The 18,940-nt window shown below is 38.2% G+C and overlaps 1 protein-coding gene across 4 annotated transcripts in view; it reads left to right on the forward strand.

Annotated features, from left to right (window-relative positions):
• sbf1 (SET binding factor 1) overlaps positions 1–18,940 on the forward strand; it is a 121,819-nt gene that overhangs the window by 88,417 nt on the left and 14,462 nt on the right. For 3 of the 4 annotated variants that reach the window (XM_066667977.1, XM_066667979.1, XM_066667981.1), the window contains 11 exons: positions 1,320–1,393; positions 5,029–5,221; positions 5,833–5,960; positions 6,202–6,374; positions 7,126–7,277; positions 10,654–10,861; positions 13,785–13,981; positions 14,980–15,117; positions 16,113–16,208; positions 16,490–16,564; positions 17,056–17,228. In XM_066667977.1, the coding sequence (XP_066524074.1) occupies positions 1,320–1,393; positions 5,029–5,221; positions 5,833–5,960; positions 6,202–6,374; positions 7,126–7,277; positions 10,654–10,861; positions 13,785–13,981; positions 14,980–15,117; positions 16,113–16,208; positions 16,490–16,564; positions 17,056–17,228 (1,607 nt within the window). The remainder of the gene's footprint in view (positions 1–1,319; positions 1,394–5,028; positions 5,222–5,832; positions 5,961–6,201; positions 6,375–7,125; positions 7,278–10,653; positions 10,862–13,784; positions 13,982–14,979; positions 15,118–16,112; positions 16,209–16,489; positions 16,565–17,055; positions 17,229–18,940) is intronic. The other variant, XM_066667980.1, reaches the window with a different exon arrangement.

An 18,940-nucleotide genomic window follows, 5' to 3' on the forward strand; every position in this document is an offset into this window, starting at 1 on the left:
TCAAGTTATTAAACCAACTATAGGTACTTTTGGCAGTGTGGACAGGTGCCAAGTCATGCTTGAATAAGAAACCTGCATCTCCATGAAGCTTGACAGCAGAGGGGAAGCATGAAGTGCTCTAAAATTTCCTGGAAGATGGCTGTGCTGATTTTGGACTTGACATATCACTGTGAACCAACACCAGCAGATGACATGGCTCCCCAAACCATCACTGGTTTGTGGAAACTTCACACTAGACTCAAGCAGCTTGGATTGTGTGCCTCGCTATTATTTCTCCAGACTCTGGGACCTTGATTTCCAAATTAAATACAAAATTTATCTGAAAACAAGATTTTGGACCACTGTGCTTCAGTCCTTTTTTTTTAGGTAAGCTGCTTCTGAAGTTGTGTCTGTGGCTTGACACAAAGAATGAGACAGTTGTAGCTCATGTACTGGATATGTCTGTGTGTGATTGCTCTTGTAGCACCAACTCCGTACCTATCTTTATACTTTATACGCTTTACAATCCACACTGCTCAATTCACACACACACACTGGTGAGAAGCGTCTGCCAAACGCACACAGCGTACTCTCGACCAGGAACAACCGTCCATCTGGAGGACTGCATCGGGCACTAGGATTTCACCCAGGACAGAGTGCCTATCCATATCTGGGCACTCACACATACAGACATTCAGTCACATACACACTCATTCACTCACACACCAGGACAGTTATTAGAGAAGCCAATTCACCTACCCTCCATGTTTTTGGACTGTGGGAGGAAACCGGAGCCCCCGGAGGAAACCCATGCAGACACGGGGATAACATGGAAACTCCACCCAGATGGGACTTGAACCCAAGATCCCAGTGCTGAGAGGCGAACGTGCTAACCGCTAAGCCATTGTGCCACCCTGAATCCCCCAGAAATGTTTGAATGGCCTTTTCTTGACAATCCTTTCAAGGCTGTGGTTATCCCTGTTGCTTCTGCACCTTTTTCTACCACACTTTTTCCTACCACTCAACTTTGCATTAATATGTTTGGATACAGCCAGGAGAGTGTCAGTGGCTGCCTTCTGGACATCTTTCAAGTCAGCAGTCTTTCCCATGATTGTGTAGCCTACTGAACCAGACTAAGGGACAATTTTAAAGGCTTAGAAAACCCTTGCAGGAGTTTTGTGTTGATTATTCAAATTGTCTGAGATAATGACTTTTTTTAAAACACTTGAAATATATAAATAAACTTCCGAAAATTAGCAGTTCTATTGGCGCTATGTATTTCAGTACACTTTTATTGAAGTGTTTTAGTATTGATAATAAATGTGTTGCTCTTTGTGCAGATATTGTTCAGATGCACATCGAGACATTGGAAGCAGTCCACAGGGAGAGCAAGAGAATGCCTCCCATCCAAAAGGTAACCAACTCTTATTTTTACATTGGGATGGACTCCAAAGACAAGCTAGAAACCCATGCAGGCCTGCTTGTGCCCACACCCCCACATTCTACCTCACCCCCCACCATCACTGAGTGCCATGGCAGGTACGTCAGAACAATGGCAACATTGTGTGGTGCATGCTGGAATGAGCAGCACAGTCTGATTTAATTATCATCCTCATAAGATAATGCTACACAAAAAACATTTTTGCTAATGGCAATACATTGTTAGGGCTAATCATATAGTTTAGCTGTGTGTTTGGAGCCTGCATTTTTTTAAACATGAAAACTCATTATCTCACTCACTCATATACACACCTACACAGTTAACAGATTGAAAGACTTTTAGCTGAAACAGTGATCTGTGGTCTCCAAGGCAGGATGTTTTTCAAAGACGTGTTTGATAAAAGGGGGGAGGTATTGTTTTCTCCAAAAAAGCAGGAAAAAATTTAAAGATAAATGTGTGGAAGCATCACAAGTATCTAAACCAGTGTTTGCACTAGTACAGCTTTTTTTGTCATTGCACAGAAGTGTTGTGTTTAAGACGGCAACATGGTTTGCGCGCAGAAACCAAATTGACCATTAAAATAACCTTAAAATATGGTTCTTTTGCTGTATTTATGCCTAAGGTTTTAGTGAGCAGGTTGGGACTGTGTTGTTTAATTGTAGTTAATATTTATCTAATTCTATATGATGCATTTTCAAAATACTCTCATCATTGTTAATGCAGGACTCAGTAGACATTTCATAGTACATAATAATACTTTTCATATTAATGTGGTTAACGAGATTTAGTTTGCAAACTATTGGCCATGAGAAACTGCAACCATGCATATAGGTTTCCACTTTGAGAGCAGAGTGCCACGTGTCACTTTGTATAGTTCAGTTTGCTTATATTGGACTTTAACTGGATACTCACAATATTGTTATCCAGGGTTCAGAGCACTGGAATATGCTGTGCATAATGAGTGAGATCCACACATACAGCAGAAAAAGTCAAACAAACAAAATATGATGAACATGACTCAGTGTAGTGATGCTGTTTTATCAATTTGTTTAAAAGATGATCCACGTTATATAAATTCAAATTATACCTCACTGTTCTCTGATTTTATTTGCCTTTCTAAAATTCATCTGGATTGCCTCCTGCTGGCCATATTAGTTCTTGGGTAGATTTTAATGCCTCATTAGAGCAATCCTCCATATAATGTAGTGTTCCCCTTTTTGTGAATGATTTTGTAATATATTGCATCCAGTTATGATCCCCCTGCACTGTTCCAGCTTAAATTAATTCAGTTTAATAGAGTGCTTTCTGCTTCTAGTGTTGTCACAAATTGGCTTTATGGAGTTCAAACACTGCCACTGAGTGAGAAAGCTGAGGTGACAGTGGCAAGAAAGAAACTTGGAGAGGAACCAAGTGTCAAAAGTCCCCTTTCAATTTATTCTCATTCATCTGTTGAGCAGTGGAGCAAAATAGTAGTAAGTAAGTAAAGACCAGTATGAATAAAAAACAGTGGAACGAGAGAGCGCACTAGTTCATAGCATCATGCTTTGAAAGTGTTAATAGCTGTTTAAAGAAAGAATAGTTTAAGGCAAGTGAAGGTTTGTCTGTGAAGGTGAGGCATACTGACACATACAGATGGCTTAATCTGGAGGCCAAGATGAGAAAGCATGACCCTCCAGTAAAATGTGTGGATGATTTAACCATTTCTCAGATAATTTCCCCAAAATGTGTTAGCAATGATTTCACAATATCTGTAGGTCTTTTATTCAATATTTTTTATATGTTAGTTTATTGACTTTGGCTTTGAATAAGCTTTAGTATCTCCCCCCAAATAATTTTAATAGTTCATAAAACCTTGATTCGTCATTTTTAGATTAATTTTAAAAAGATCAGAATTCATGTAAGAACAACAAATAATTTCCCTGAGTTTCCCATAGAAAAATACTCCACATAGCTCATAGTCTCCCAGTTATTTACCTAAAAATGTGTGGGATAGGACATTGTATTTTAGAATTAGTAAATATTTTACATTAACAAAGTTTTTTCTTATTTTGCTTGTCTATTTTTGGGTTTGTGTGTGATAAGTTTTACTATGCATTACAATGGCAAACTGAAACTGACAAATCCTCAAAACTAAGAGTTGTGGGTTATTACTTATGAGTACATTTATAATCCTTGTTCTGCAGTGTGCATGCCTATTTGAATGCTATTTGATTTAATAAGTCGAAGTAATAAGATATGCATAAGTTTGAAATGAACTTTTGGATGTTTTTGCACAGTAGGCATGTTTTGAGAGATGTTTTGCATGTTTATTTGGTACCACTTTAAAATAAGACTACACTACCTGGGTAGCTTTTGCAGGATGTTTTGGGTCATTTTCCATCTGTACTGTGAAGTGCCATCCAGTCAACCTTGCTGCATTTGGTTGAATCTTAGCAGAAAGTATATCCCCGTAAACTTCATAATTAATGCGCCTGCTTGTGTCACATCATCAATAAAAAATAATAGTGACCCAGTGCCGTTTGAAGCCATTCATGCCCGTGCCATTATGCTCCCACTTTATTCTTCCCATCAGCCTGGTACACGTTGAGCTTAGATTCATCTGTCCAAAGAATTCTGTTCCACGACTCGGGGTAGCTTCTTTAGATTATTGTCTTTTTGGAAAAGTATAATCTGGCATTTCTGTTTTTGAGGCTGACCCCCTGTATTTGCTCTCATGAAGTGTTCTTTTTATGGGAGAATTACGTACTGATACACACCTTCCTCCTGGGCTGTGTTCTTCAGTTTGGGTGGATGTCGTGAAGGGGTTTTCTTAACCATGGAAAGAATTCTGAAATAATCTACTACTGTCATCTTCCATGGTCTAGGTCCAGGCCTTTTTGAGTTCCCGAGCTCATCAGGGTCCAATTTTTTATTTCCCCCAGAATGCACCAAACTGTTGATTTGGCCACTCCTGACATTTCTGCTATCTCTCTAATGGATTTCTTTTTTTCAGCCTAATGATTGTCTGTTTCACTTCCTTTGAAAGCTCCTTTGACCGCATGTTGTGGGTTCACAGCAACAGTTTCCAATTTGTTGATGGATTAACAAGTGAATAGCTCTTGCAGCCCATTAAATAGCCTTTGAGATAATTGTCCAATTACATTTGATCCCTTGAAAAAGAGGCAGCTACATATTTAAGAGCTGTAAATCCTAAACACGTCCTCCTATTGGGGTGTGAATACCCACAAATTAAAGATGAGAGTAAGCACTTTAAGCCCATTTTATTATATAGGTTTATCTTGAATATCTTTTGGTAAACACCTAAAATGCCAGAACTTGTGTCACTGTCTAAGGGCCTAACTGTATGTGCTAAAGCTGACAGGGTTAATGGTGAGAAGATCTGAGGTTTAACAGTGTAGATGGATGTGGGTTCACTATTTAGCAAACAGCAGTTCACTGTTGCACTTTCTATCTATTTGATAAATTATTATTAATCATTTTTAATATTTACAACGTAACCGTTAATAAACTGATTATAAACCACTTAAAACCTTGGTGTAGTCTTATTCTAAAGTGGTACCATTAATTTATTAGATATTTCTTCTCTCCCTCCCTCTCCTTTTCTGTAGCCCAAGCTCCTGAGGCCCACGCTACTGCCAGGTGAGGAACTTGTGATGGATGGAATGCGAGTCCACCTCCTTGCAGACGGCCGTGAAGAGGGCACTGCTGTGATGGGTGGCACACCCCTGCTGCCAGCTGAGGGAGCCCTTTTCCTCACAACATACCGCATCATCTTCAAGGGCACGCCCAATGACCCTTTGGGTACTCAATTATTATGCCCTCAACTTCTGCTTTATATATTTCTTTTTCTAAGTTTAGACTACAGGCCAATAGTATAATTATTTTTTCCCCTTGACAAAAAACTTTGCAGTAGTTTGTTTGGCATTTTATTAATTTAGTACTTGGCTATATTTACAATTTTAGCAGCTAGCACAAGTGCTGTAAAAATGTAGCCTTATAAAATGTAGCCAAAACTACATTTCCTTTAAATAACACATTAAAGTTCCAAACTTGTCAACTTTGGTGCATTTTTGTTAACAATTAGTAACTAAGGTAGGACAGCTAACTTTCTAAAAAATATATGTCTATTTAAAATGTATTTAAAAATGTTCATGTTGTGTAAAATATGTATAAAATATGAAAATGTCTCTGGGAAGATTTCAAACAGTTTCAAAAATGTCAGTGATAATAATCCAGGCCTGTTAATGTATAAACCCAGGCCAACAAACAAAATATTTCTGATTAAATATTCAGAAATGTTCAGTAATATTCAAATCCCATTGAAAATTAGCTTTTTGAAGCAGTGGTTCTCTGATCAGAAACACACTATTGACTTTCTCTCTCTCTCTCTCTGTGTGTGTGTGTGTGTGTAGTTGCAGAACAGGTGGTGACACGCTCCTTCCCCATTGCCTCTCTCACTAAAGAGAAGAAGATTTCTGTTAATTCAATCACAGATCAGTATGACCAGGAAGGCCTTCAGTTACGTTCCTGTACCTTCCAGGTACAATTTAAAAACCAAGACACCAGCGCCAGCTTCTGAGACACACACACACTCTCGCCGTTTATCACTCTGTAACAAGTGTTTGAAAAATGACACAAATTCTGTTGTTGAGGGTTATGATATTTTACATGTATATCAATATATTTAATTAAAATCTGGTTATGTTTACTCTTTCTGCTTCATGCCCTTATTGCATACCTTTTAATACTGTACATGTCCTCTTATACACCCATCACTGTAGCTGATGAAGATAGCCTTTGATGAAGAGGTAGCATCGGACTTGGCTGAGATTTTCCGGAAGCACATGCACAAACTCCGCTACCCACAGCATGTACAGAGCACCTTCGCCTTTACAGTGGGGCAGTCAACCAAGCTGGGTGTGGAGCACAAGACCAAGGACAAAAAGTCATTAAAGTAAGACTCTAAATATCCGTGGCTGCCCATAAAAATTTTCTCCTTCTAACTGGAAAAGGCTGATTTTACCCTTTTATTATGTAAGAATCGGCATGTAGTGTTGTAGCACATCTAATCTGTGTTGACTGTTTACTGTTGGTGTTCCAGTGCTGTTGGCTAAACTATTAGCAGTTTTGGGAATATAATATATGTTTAACAGTGGCCTCATAGTAATGCTAAAGCACCCACACACAGACACACATGCACGTATCATGTTTTGACAGCAGTTTCAGGATTCTTGCTCTACTTTCTTGAGTTTTCATTTCAGATTATAGTTGATCTTAGTCTAATAATTGAGTTAATCACAATAATAGACTGCGATTAATCATAATTCATAATGAAGTTTAAAATACAAGGATTTATTGCATTTTTTGAGGGGGGAGATAAATACATGTGTGTTGCATACAATTGTTGATTTCTGAATTTAAATCTCTTAATTTGCTGAGTAAAATGATTCAGGAAGTACTTGGCATTGCATTAGTTTTATCTGAACCTCAATCTTGAAGTTTCTAAAATGAACCTCCTGTTTAGCACACCAGGGGATGTTTCCTCAGTCATCGTGTTATCTTTGCAGGAGTAGCAGGAGGAAACTTTTAGCAGGAAGAAATTTGTTAATGAGTTTATTGTGCGTTAAAAAAATTAAAGTTTCCAGATGATTTTACAGGCAATGTTGCCCTATTTTTATATACTGTCCTTAAAAAAAATCTTTCAGAGCTGTGTCCAAAAACCTGTTAAAGAGCGCAATTAAAGCACCATTGAAGTCCACCATTGGACGGCAGTATGTGACCCGGAAGAAGTACACGCCTCCAACATTTGAAAACAGGAGCAGCCTGCAGTCTGAACTGGATGAAGATGAGATCTCAGGTAACATACACACATACAAGCTTTTCCATTTCTACTAACTATTGTAATTAAGATCTTTAGTCTGCTGTCACTGTTTTCCTAATTCTGATTCTCTGACCAAATTCTGTTTTTTGTTTTTTTTGGTTAGATTGTTCTCACTTTGTAATGTGACATATGTCTGAAAAGCTCATGGTACTAAATTTACCCTCATCATGCATTAAACAGCAATGCCTCATACACCCAACAGAAGTCAAGTTCCATGGGTTCCCTCCAAAATAATTTCACTTTGAAATACAGGAATTTAAACAAAGCATGCTACAACAAAAAATGTCTATTTTATTTTTCCAAGTGTTTTTTTCTTTGTGAAAATAGAGAACATACAAAAAATGCTTAGTAGAATAACAAAACATGAACTGATTCCAAACATCAGCAATTATACATTGGCCAGATGTGTAATTGTTTTCTCATCTAAGCTTGAGCTTACATGGGGTCTCCAAAGAGGACAGGAGAGCCACCATAGAATGTAATATTTCAACTGATCTGTATCTAAGTAGCCTTCATACAGGCATGAAAAATCTAGAACTGAAAAAAAAAACTACTGACATTTAGCATTTTCCCAAAATTATTTTACTCAGAATTGATTGAAATTTTATTAAGACACTTATTTCATTTGCTAATATATTTTATGTAATGTAAATACGTTGAATGATGTGTTTACCTTGCCTAAATATCTAAAATTAAAATTAAAATGCTTTGGGTGGACATATGTGTCATTCATCAATGTTCACATTCATCTTTATCTCGCCGCATCATGATAGTATGTTCAGACAGGTTAATGAAAAGGCTCACCAATTCTGATCTGGCTGTTCAGACTGTTACATTGCCATGAAATTTATATTGATTTCAGTATGTCATATGAAAGTGGCTCAAATCTGAACAGAAACCTGTCAGTTGTTTTTTTTCTTGAGAGAAGAATGTGTTGAAGCCAGTATTGTATGATAAAATTGGTTTTCTTCCCAGGAGTAAAATCTAAAATTGGGCAAAACCATTCCACCAATTATCTTGAGTCTTTGTAGAAGCTATGTAATCTTGGAGATTTTGTTTCCCAAATAAATTCCAGAATGAGAGTCCAGACTGTAGAAGGGGTGGGGGGGGGGATTAGCAGGACGTTCATTTTAACAGAATTAGAGTAGCTAAGGATTATTTTGATACTGACCACCAAGCCAGATCATCTTTAATCTGAGCCAATAGAGGGGCAAAATTAGCTTTATAGAGATTCCTGAAGTCAGAGTCTGAGTTTTGGATAATCGTTTAAAATTTGCATTTCATAATCTAATTTGGCAATAAGAACAACAATCAAGAGCATTTATCTTTCTTAAGGATGAGAGAAATTATAGCTTGATTAAGAGTTATGAGGAGTCAACAGTGATTTGTTAGAAATATTCAGTGAGACTGGCTAATTTATTAAAAAAAACAATTATTTAAAAATTTAATTGGGTATTCATCTGGACCAGGCATTTGCCAGTTTGCATAAGGGTCAATGCCGAAGAAAGATCCTAAATACTTATTGGTTCATCTAATTTTCTTACTGAATCTGGATCTAACGAAGGCATCTCTAATGCTCTAAAACATGTATCAACACCCTGGGCCTTTGATTTAGATGCATATTTATAATTATGCTTAAATTCATTATTTGATTTCAAGGGTATTGGCTGTAATGTCGGTAGTTGTCAGAATCTGAGAAATTTGCTGAGGTGCAACAGATTGTCTCAAGTTGTGAGCTAACACTTTACTGTCTTTAACACCAAACTCAACATGTCACCAACTGAGATGGAAAAGCCACTCTACACTAGTAAACCAAATACAAATGCTCCATAACAACTTCCCACAACTTCAGAAGTGCTATGTGAGAGAAGTTATGGACAATGGACATATGCAAAGAATTTGCACAGCTTACTGACAAAATCGGCTGCTTCCTGTGCATCCACAAAGTTGTAGGACTGGCTGATTATTATGTGGGTTATTTTCAGTGTTGCAGAATACTGCAGACCGAGCTTTACATTAGTGAAAGAGCTGGCATTTTAATCTGCTGAATGTGGCTCTTTTCTTCGCCAATGACGAGGTGTAGTAAACACCCTTGATGAACACCCTTGTGCCTCTGTGCCAAGCCTTCTCAGCCCGTTGGAAAATCTCACCACCAGCATGAAAGATGTGAACTCTGACAATGAAAGTCCTTGTTCCTGGGATTCTCCCTCAGAGCTCTATGGGCCATGTCCAGGAGCCGCTTCTCTTCAAGTTTAAGTTCCTCATCGAACATGCTTCAACGTACTCACACGTATCTTTGAGTTTTTTAACTTCAACAGTTGACAAATGTACACATCTTTTACTTCTAAGCCCCACTGGAATTTTTTATACATTTATACAATACTGCAATTGCTTATAGATAAAACAAAAACAAAGCGGATGTGCTTAACAGGCATTGTTAAACATATTTGCTGCTAATTGATTCCCCGCACAAAAAATATATTATAAAACAACTTACTGAGAGAAAACGCCTAAAATCTGCACATTTACTCTACAAAAATGAAACATAATTTCCACATCTGTTCAGTGACTGGTAGGAGCTTGAGGTATGCCTCATATTTTCTTGTTTTCCCTTTGGAAATTGTGGCTTGATCTGCTGCACGTTTAGCTCTCACAAACTTGTCCATCTTTTGCTAGCAGTGCTCAGATGGCCTCACACTTTGGGAACCACTGGTGTAGATCAGCTTTTTGTTGTAAAGGTTTAATCGTGCTGGAAATTTCATGTCTAAAGGCAGCAATTTCGGAGCGCAAGCTTGTGGAAAGGGAGTCAATTTTACTGCAAATGTCCACCCTTAACGAATCCATCATGGCCTGCAAAAGCAAGGCATTAACAGCATTTTGGAGAGGGTTCCCCTCTCCCCCTTGGCAAAAAAAGCTTCAGGGGGGCCTGAGGCCTGGCTTCAGGGCCTCAGACTTACTGCGAGTAGGTGACATAATGTTTGGCAGCAATATTAGTAACAGGGGCAACTTAGCTCCAGAGCATACCCAAATAACCCCTGTGTAAAAGAACTAGGTTTTTTCGTAGGTTAGTTTAAGCCATATTCTCTCAGAGCCACAGGGCTATGAGAGACATACCTATGTTTTTTGCCCATCACAGTGCCCCCAATTAACTTTTATTTATATATATATATATATATATATATATATATATATATATATATATATATATATATATATATATACACACACACACACACACACACATTTCTTTTAATAGTTCAGTAGTTTTTTTTTTTTTTTTTGTTCTTGCTTGCTAATGACTTGCTAATCAATACATTTATTTTCCCTTCTAATTGTGTCTTTGTGTGACTAGTATCTGAGGAGCTGGAGCAGAGTGCTCTCACACTTTCCTCCACTATCCGCTCATCAGACCGCCAAACCATGAATAATGTGGTGGAGCGAGCCTGTTGCCGTGATTACCAGCGACTGGGTCTGGGCACGCTCAGTAACAGCTTGACACGCTCCAAGAATGAACCCTTCCGCATCTCCACTGTAAACCGCATGTACACCGTCTGCAGGAGGTGAGGATCAACATAAAGCAAGTCCTTCTAAACTTTACTTCAAGAGTGTCGATATTGGGACTGTCCCAAAACCTAGTGAGCTGTCTACATAGAGAGCATTTTACATCATAGTGTGCACATATGACATCTTAGACATCTCAGAGGTACCTTAGTCTGGCTGAATTTTAAAGCAACATCAAACTCAGCCAAGAAAATCCCATAATGCAACGCAAGCAAAACTCCTGTGTATTTCATTCTTCTCCCAGAGCAAAAATAATGTGTGTAGTGGGCGGAAACAAGTGATGCAATCACTCTTTAAATAGAGCGTCTCAGTAATCTGCCTCATGGAGGCAGACATCCATTTGAATGATGCCTTAAACAGCTGTTTATGTAGTCCTTTCCTGCTTAGTTTTGGGACAGACCCTAGTACTCAGTTTTGTTACTATAAGTTTTGTTTGAAAAGGCAGAGTTGTTTAGGAACTCAAACTTCTCTTACAAATGACCCAGTTACACATTATCAAGTACGTATTTGCAATAAACTAAATTATTTTTCTCATGATAAATTATGGTAGGTTTTTGGATTATATAATGGGTATAGGTGTATATATATAATAGGTATTTTCTTTACTTAATTGAATGAATGAATTAATAAATTAATGAATGAATGATGACTACCAAACTGCATTAAATTTTTTGGAATTAAGTAATCACCTCAAACACCTCCAATATGAAGCATACACATGTATGATGCCATGACGTCAGCTTTTTGGCAGGGAGGGGACGAGAGAGAATGACTGAAACAGTTATCCTCTTAGTGGCTCTCTTAAATGCACATGAATGAACTCTGGCCTTGCACTTGGAGTCAGACACAGAACAGAAATTTGACACTCTGCACATATCGTAATTTTTAAATACCACCCTCATTTTGAGATACCATCCACATTTTTACATTCAGCGGTATATGGTATTACTGTTATACCACCCAATCCTAATCTATACAGACCTCAGGGATAGCTTCTCATTTTTGCCCCACCTCCAGCAGCCACTCACACTTTCCTATGAGAGTTTTCTCATCTAATTATTATCCAGACACAAACCTGCTTCAGTGCATTGACCTGTTTTCATGTTGAGGTGCTAAGGCTCAGGTAGTATAAACTTTGGACCCACATTTTCCTATGGCCCCAAAATATATTTTAATTTATTTATTTACTTGCATACATATTTATAAATACTGCTATATTTATATATTGCAAAATGTTTCTTCAGTCTTTGTCTCCCAAACAACTTGAGGGGTGATGATTGAAGCAGAACTGTAGTTGAAGCTCAAAGCACTTAGGGCATGGATCTTATAGGGAGAAGCTTGACCATTCTAGGCACACATCAGGGCCTTAAATTTGATGCAGGCAGCTAGCGTTTGAACGGAGGGTGACAGGAAATCATCATGTGAGAGTACTTCAAATGATTGAAAACCAGAGCAGAAATGGCAGAATGGTTTGCAGAATAAGACCAGAAAGGAGCAAGCCTTGATATGAAAGAGAATAAACAAGCACCTGGGTGGCTTCCTGTCTGTGAAGGTGTTGAATCTTTCTCAAACCTAATATGCAAAATCCTCAGAGGGAAAGAGGAAGAGGGAAGGTTTTAACAGAGCAGAAAAAGATTATCTCCACTGAGAACTTGGAAGATTGAAGGTTGGAATCATGATTTCCTCCACCGCATCACTGCTGTTCTTTCTGCTTGCAGAGCAGGACATGTGTTATTCAAGGAGCATGTGATCAGTAAGATCTGGAGGAGAGAGAGCACAAAAGTTGTAGTAAACGTAAAAATAATAGTGGCTGTACACAGGGAGACACAGGGAGGCATGTTAGACAATATACTAGAAGACGGAAGGGTGGGGTGCAGGTGTGTTGAATTGAAGGAAAGGAGTGTGAGAAGACAGTGGCAGAGAGAAAGATGGAAAATGATGATCTGATAAATGGGTCACCCACTGCAACAGTGTACAAAGACTGTCAGGCTGAGGGTTAAGTCAAATGAAGACAACAGCAAAAGAAGGCAGGATGACTGTAGTTTGTTAAATTCACAAAGGAGAGTAAGTGTGATTCCACTGTTTGGGAGATGACTCAGATGAATGCCAAGCTTATTTGTGAAGTTACCTAGGGAACAGGGAGGGCTGTAGATGACAGTGATATAAATTTTAATGGGCAAAGTTCATTCCAATTAATGCAATAAAAATAAAAAGCGTTTGCCCAATCATTGGGATATTCGGAGTCCTAATAGGGGTCAAGGACTTGCACACACTGAAAAATGATGAGTAATGATGAAGTTGAAATTCTGCGGAAATCTGAGTACATATATATTTAATATTTAAAAAGTATGTAGATATCTGTTTATGATTGGCGTATACATGTTGAAATGCATGTTTTGTTACAAATCCCAAAAACGTGGACGTGTAAAGAAAAAAGTAAAACCACAAAATAAAAACCACATTTCAAATGTTAAAAATTCTTTTACGGTTATCTGAAAAATATGTGCCCATTTTGAAATTGATGACAGGTGACACTTTCCAAAAATGTTGGTACAGTCACATGTTTAATACTCGCAACAAACTTTCTTTTCATAATGCAACATTTGGTTGGAACGTTGGTAGGAGCTGCCTGAAATCATGGCAAAGCTCTGCGCATGAGCAGTTCGAATGGAGCGGGCAATTGGGTAGTGATGGCAGCTTCTCTCTTCTCCAATATTTGAATAGCCAACAATGGTTGTTTCCAGCTCATGGAGCAGATAAGTATTGCTAGTAAAAATAAAAAAAAAAGTTTTAGTATTTCTGGGTGCTACCCAAGCTGTTGTATTAAGCATTTTTTTTTCTTTAACAGTATAATAGCTTATTCATTTTCTCAGAATATGTTGTTTGTTCGATATTTTTAACACCCACTTGTCCATCCCTTAGTTACCCAGGACTGCTGATAGTGCCTCAGAGCATCCCAGACTCCACCATCCAGCGAATCTCCCGCTGCTACCGGCAGAACCGTTTCCCTGTGGTGTGCTGGAGGCACTCACGTACAAAAGCTGTGCTGCTGCGCTCAGCTGGCCTTCATACCAAGGGAGTTGTGGGCTTCTTCAAAGGACCCAACACTCCTTCTGCAGGTCAGAACCAAAGCGTTTCCAAAACCTTGGATTTCACACTCTCTTCTGATGTAGCCAGACCTGAGAGTCATAGTGTTGATTAACATGCTGTGGATTAAAAGTGCATTTTTACACACATTGCAGAAGGCAGCACGTAAATTGTCATTTACATATATTTATCAAATTAAATTATCTAACTACTCTGGCAGACAATTTTAAAGTATTTTCAAAACTTAAGAATCATCTGCAGATATAATGAGATATAAAACTTAAATAAGATTAATTAATTATTTAAGAATAAGCTATAGTTAAAGTAAAATAATAGGACAATAATGTCAAAATGAGAAATAATATATACATATCTAAACCAAGATATAAACTAAGATATCATTTCCAAACTGGGTTGAACTGAAAGGGCCTTCATTTTGGCCACCAAATAAAACTATTGTTTATCATTTCTTATAACTGTTAAATTTAGAAATTTAAATGGCAATATAATAATATTCTGCAGTCAGTAGAAGAACTATAGATTACACATAAAATAGTGCCACAGTTACATTCTGGTGCCTACAGAACTTTTCTATCCACTTTAAATCAAGCGCAAATAACTATGTGCACTTATCCATTCCAGCTTAAACCATGCAAGTTTTCTCTCACCTGCAGAATTTTTCATTTTATAATTTTATAATTTTTCAAAATGATCCATTTCACATTAAATGCTACACTGTTCATGGTGGAATGTAAATTATTCATACATGGAGCAGATGTGGTTTGAGAAAAGGAACAATAAGGTTAATTGCAGAAGGGCGCATCTGCCCAAACAGGGAAGAGTTTCCATCTCTACCTGTGGTATGTATTGTACAAGACTCTAGTATGAGGCGGCGCACTGTCCATGTTTAATACAGTCATTGAAAATAACTAAATAATGACCTTGAAGTTGTTAATAAAAGTGGTTTCCAAAAACAAATGTTAGAAAGAAGAGATTGTGAGTCTGACAGTTCATTGTGTTTGTTTTTCAGGTCCATCCCAAGCTGAGTCCACTAGTCTGGAGCAGGAAAAGTACTTGCAGGCCATCATCAACTCCATGCCCTCCTACAGTGAAGCCAGTGGCAGAAACACACTTAGTGGCTTCACATCCACACACATGAGCACCTCAGGTGATGCATCTACATGCAAAAACACAAACACACACACGCACTTGACTTTTGATCATAGTCACTGCAGGAAATAACCTTAGAATGTATTCAGACATTACCAAAAGTAATAAAAGAAATACTCTGTAATCTATTATCAGTAACTTTGCTGAAATATTGTATTTCATACTAGTTCCGGAACAATGCTTTTTAAGATGTTATTTTACTAACTGGAAATGAGACTGGCTTAAAAATTATTGTGTTTATTGCTGGAGCATTTGCTGACTAATCAGTAAGAGCTGACAATAAAAATGCATAAAACTGTAATTTAGAGCATTTTCACACATTTTTAATCTGGTAAAATCAAGCTTGTCATGTTTTTTTTTTGGTAAATGTTCACCCTTGTTGCAGTTAATTTGGGCAGGTTTGAAAAAAGTAACTGCACTAGGATGTGGACCAAAACAATGATACCAAGACCCCTAAGACGACTCTGGTGCTGTTTGTTTCTGATGAGAGCGTGATCCGATCTTGATCTGACCGAACTATAGGTGTACACAACAGATATAAGCTAAAAGGCTTCAGTAGCCAGGTGTTTTGTGTGTTTTGGATACAGCAGAACAGTTAAATTGTGAACTAGTTAAAGTTTAGCCGCTAAATAGTGAAATGGAACAAAAACATGCACTAGTTCAGAACACAGGGCTTTCTCCGTGTTTACATTCTTGCAAGCACTCCAGTCAGGTCTGACAAATCAGTGGTGAGAACGTTCTTATATTCATTTTGGGGCACTTGGGTTTTTCCATGTGTAAAAACCAGTCAAACCAAGTGGAAAACTAGGATTACACTCTGTCACCATTCTATATTTTGATGCATTTAGGCTTGCAGTTGAAGATAAGACACACAATCACAAAACACAATTTATAGTGTTTTGTAAGTAGACTGAGTGCTTCCATAATGTGACTGAAATTTAAAACCCAGCCTTAACATCTATAATCGCATGTGTTTTCCTGTCTGTACTTTAGATTCTTCAGACAAACTGAGGCAGCCTAAACTTACAGCTCTTATGAAGCAAGTAATGGGCACTAAGGAGGATTTACCTGGAACCTTTAGCCGAGGAGGTAAGTGAACTGTTAGTTTGTGTATCTGGACACTACAACCTTACCAAGTCCTCAGCTTCTTGTCTTAATTATCTGATACCTGTATGGAAGTCTATACAGTACCCATCAGGGTTTTTGCTTTAAGGGCAAGAAGGAGAGGCATTTACAGATTGAATGTTGATAGTCTTAGCTAGCATCATGGTGCTAGCGTTAGTTGTACTACCTTAGTTATCCAAGAATAGCCTAGTTTTGCTATTCTACATGCTAATAATAATGAGTCTCTCTGTATTCTCTGACCTTAGCGCTGGGTCAGAGGGCAAAGGTCATCTCCCTCTCTCAGCCTAAAGTTTCAGGCAAGGCCCGCAGCTCGCCAAGAGGTATAGTAGAGCCCACCCATGCTCTCCAGCCTAACCAATCAGGTCTCTTTAATAGTGATGTCAGCCTGAGCTGGCACCTGTCTGGCATACTTTCTTTTTCCCTGGGCTAACGTTTTCTCTGACAGTTGTCTATGTTTGTTTATTATTGTATGTTATGTTTGTGTAGCCTGGCATCTCTTTGCATGTCATCTATCAAAATGTTGATAGTGCTTTGTTGTCTGTTTGTGTTTGATCCATTTTATATGTTATGATTACATAGAAAGACTTGTAGCCCATAACTTATTTTGTAGGGTCAGACAGTAACAATACAAGCATCTGTAAGATGTTCAATATTGTATTAAAAATGCGAGAAGTGTATTTTAACTTTGTTTATAAGCTAGTTGAGGGGTTCTCCATCCTAGCAATTACGACCCCATTAAATGCATATTTTTGTGATATGATATGTACGTTTAAGTGAATTAAGTGCTCTGTTGGCTGTGTGTGTGATTCAGGGAAGTGGGGCAGCATACGGGGCAGTGGTCGTCTCAGTGCCTACAATCCAGACGTGGGGAACCGGCTGGCTGGGAAAGAGTCACCTCAGGCCAATGGAGGCCCCGCTGAGCCATACTTTCTCCGGAAGCAACGTGCATACCTCTATATTATTGGAGAAAAGTCCCAGGTCAAGGTACTTTAAAAAAAAAAAAAAAAAAAACTGCTGCAAAACGTTTCTGTTTTTTTCAAGCATGACATCTCTGATAAATTATATCTATTGTGAAATTTCAGAAGAAATTCTCATGTAATCTCTGAGCATGTGTGTGTAAAGTAACTAATTACCAGGGTACATATACTTATTTAAAGTGTTGGTTGATTTGTACTCCTGTAGTATTAGGGTGTGACCAAAGGCCAGGCTAAGAGCACATCGAGGAGACGGTCTGAAAATTTATTGACCCTTGCAAACTTAGAATTCTGAACTTTATACAAAAATAAATTCTTACCAGAAAGAACATATATACAATCATGGCAACATGGCCTCTGAGCTAAAGGACATCTGCACCATGGTGACTGAGTAAAACAGGTACAGCTTACAGTCTCTGAGCCTGGGGGTGGGGGCAGCAGAAAAAATAGCTCACTCCTGACAGTACAATTAGTCCTCTTTTAACATAATGGATCAACGTATTTGATATTGCAATGTACTTTCACCAGTAACAGTGAATGTGAAGAACTCTGCTTAGCTGGACAACACTACTTCACATTCTTTATCACACTTTACAGTACACATAACATTTCAATATTAAATAAAAATAAAGAACACACCCTGGAGGGGGCACCAGTCCTTCACAGTGTGACACACATTCACTTACACCTATAGACACTTTTGAGTGTGTGGGGTTTTTTGGGGGTTTTATGGACCATGGGAGGAAACCCACGCAGAAATAGGGAGAACACACCAAACTCCTCACAGACACTCACCCACAGCGGGACTTGAACCCACAACCTCCCTGGAGCTGTGAGACTATGACACTGCCTGCTGCGCCAACGTTTTTCCCTGTATAACTTTAAAAGATGCCTAATTATTGACCAATTTCATGAAATATAGGATATGACAAAGATTTTACCCTTTTAGGAGCCTGTCACTTTGAAGGATTTTAGTGAACCATTGTTAACCTTAAAAATAGTAAATATAACAAATAGATCCATTCTGGGGCAATCTTGGAATGAGAGCTAGAACTATTACTGCAATATACCTAACACAGTTAGCATAATGTAATCTTGACATGTGCTGAAAAAATTAAACTAAATGCTTAAATCCCCAAACACACTGCACCCCATATTCATATTGCATATTGCAGAGAGAGAGTGTGGGCCATTTATATGGATACACCTTAATAAAAAGGGAATGGTTGGTGATATTAATTTCCTGTTTGTGGGACATTAGTATATGGGAGGGGGGGAACTTTTCAAAATGGGTGGTGACCATGGTGGTCATTTTGAAGTCTGCTATTTGGATCCAACTTTTGTTTTTAAATGGGAAGAGGGTCATGTGACACATCAAATTTATTGGAAATTTCACAAGAAAAACAATGGTGTGTGGGATTTCAACGTAACTTTACTCATGAGTTATTTACAAGTTTCTGACCACTTATAAAATGTGTTCAAAGTGATGCCCATTGTGTTGGATTGTCAATGCAACCCTCTTCTCCCACTCTTCACACACTGATAGCAACACCGCAGGAGAAATGCTAGCACAGGCTTCCAGTATTCATAGTTTCAAGTGCTGCACGTCTTGTATCTTCACAGCATAGACAATTGCCTTCAGATAACCTCAAAGATAAAAGTCTCAGGGGGTCAGATCGGGAGACCTTGGGGGCCATTCAACTGGCCCACGATGACCAATCC

This window comes from Hoplias malabaricus, chromosome 4 (genome assembly GCF_029633855.1).
Source record: "Hoplias malabaricus isolate fHopMal1 chromosome 4, fHopMal1.hap1, whole genome shotgun sequence".
In the NCBI taxonomy this organism is placed as follows: Eukaryota; Metazoa; Chordata; class Actinopteri; order Characiformes; family Erythrinidae; genus Hoplias; species Hoplias malabaricus.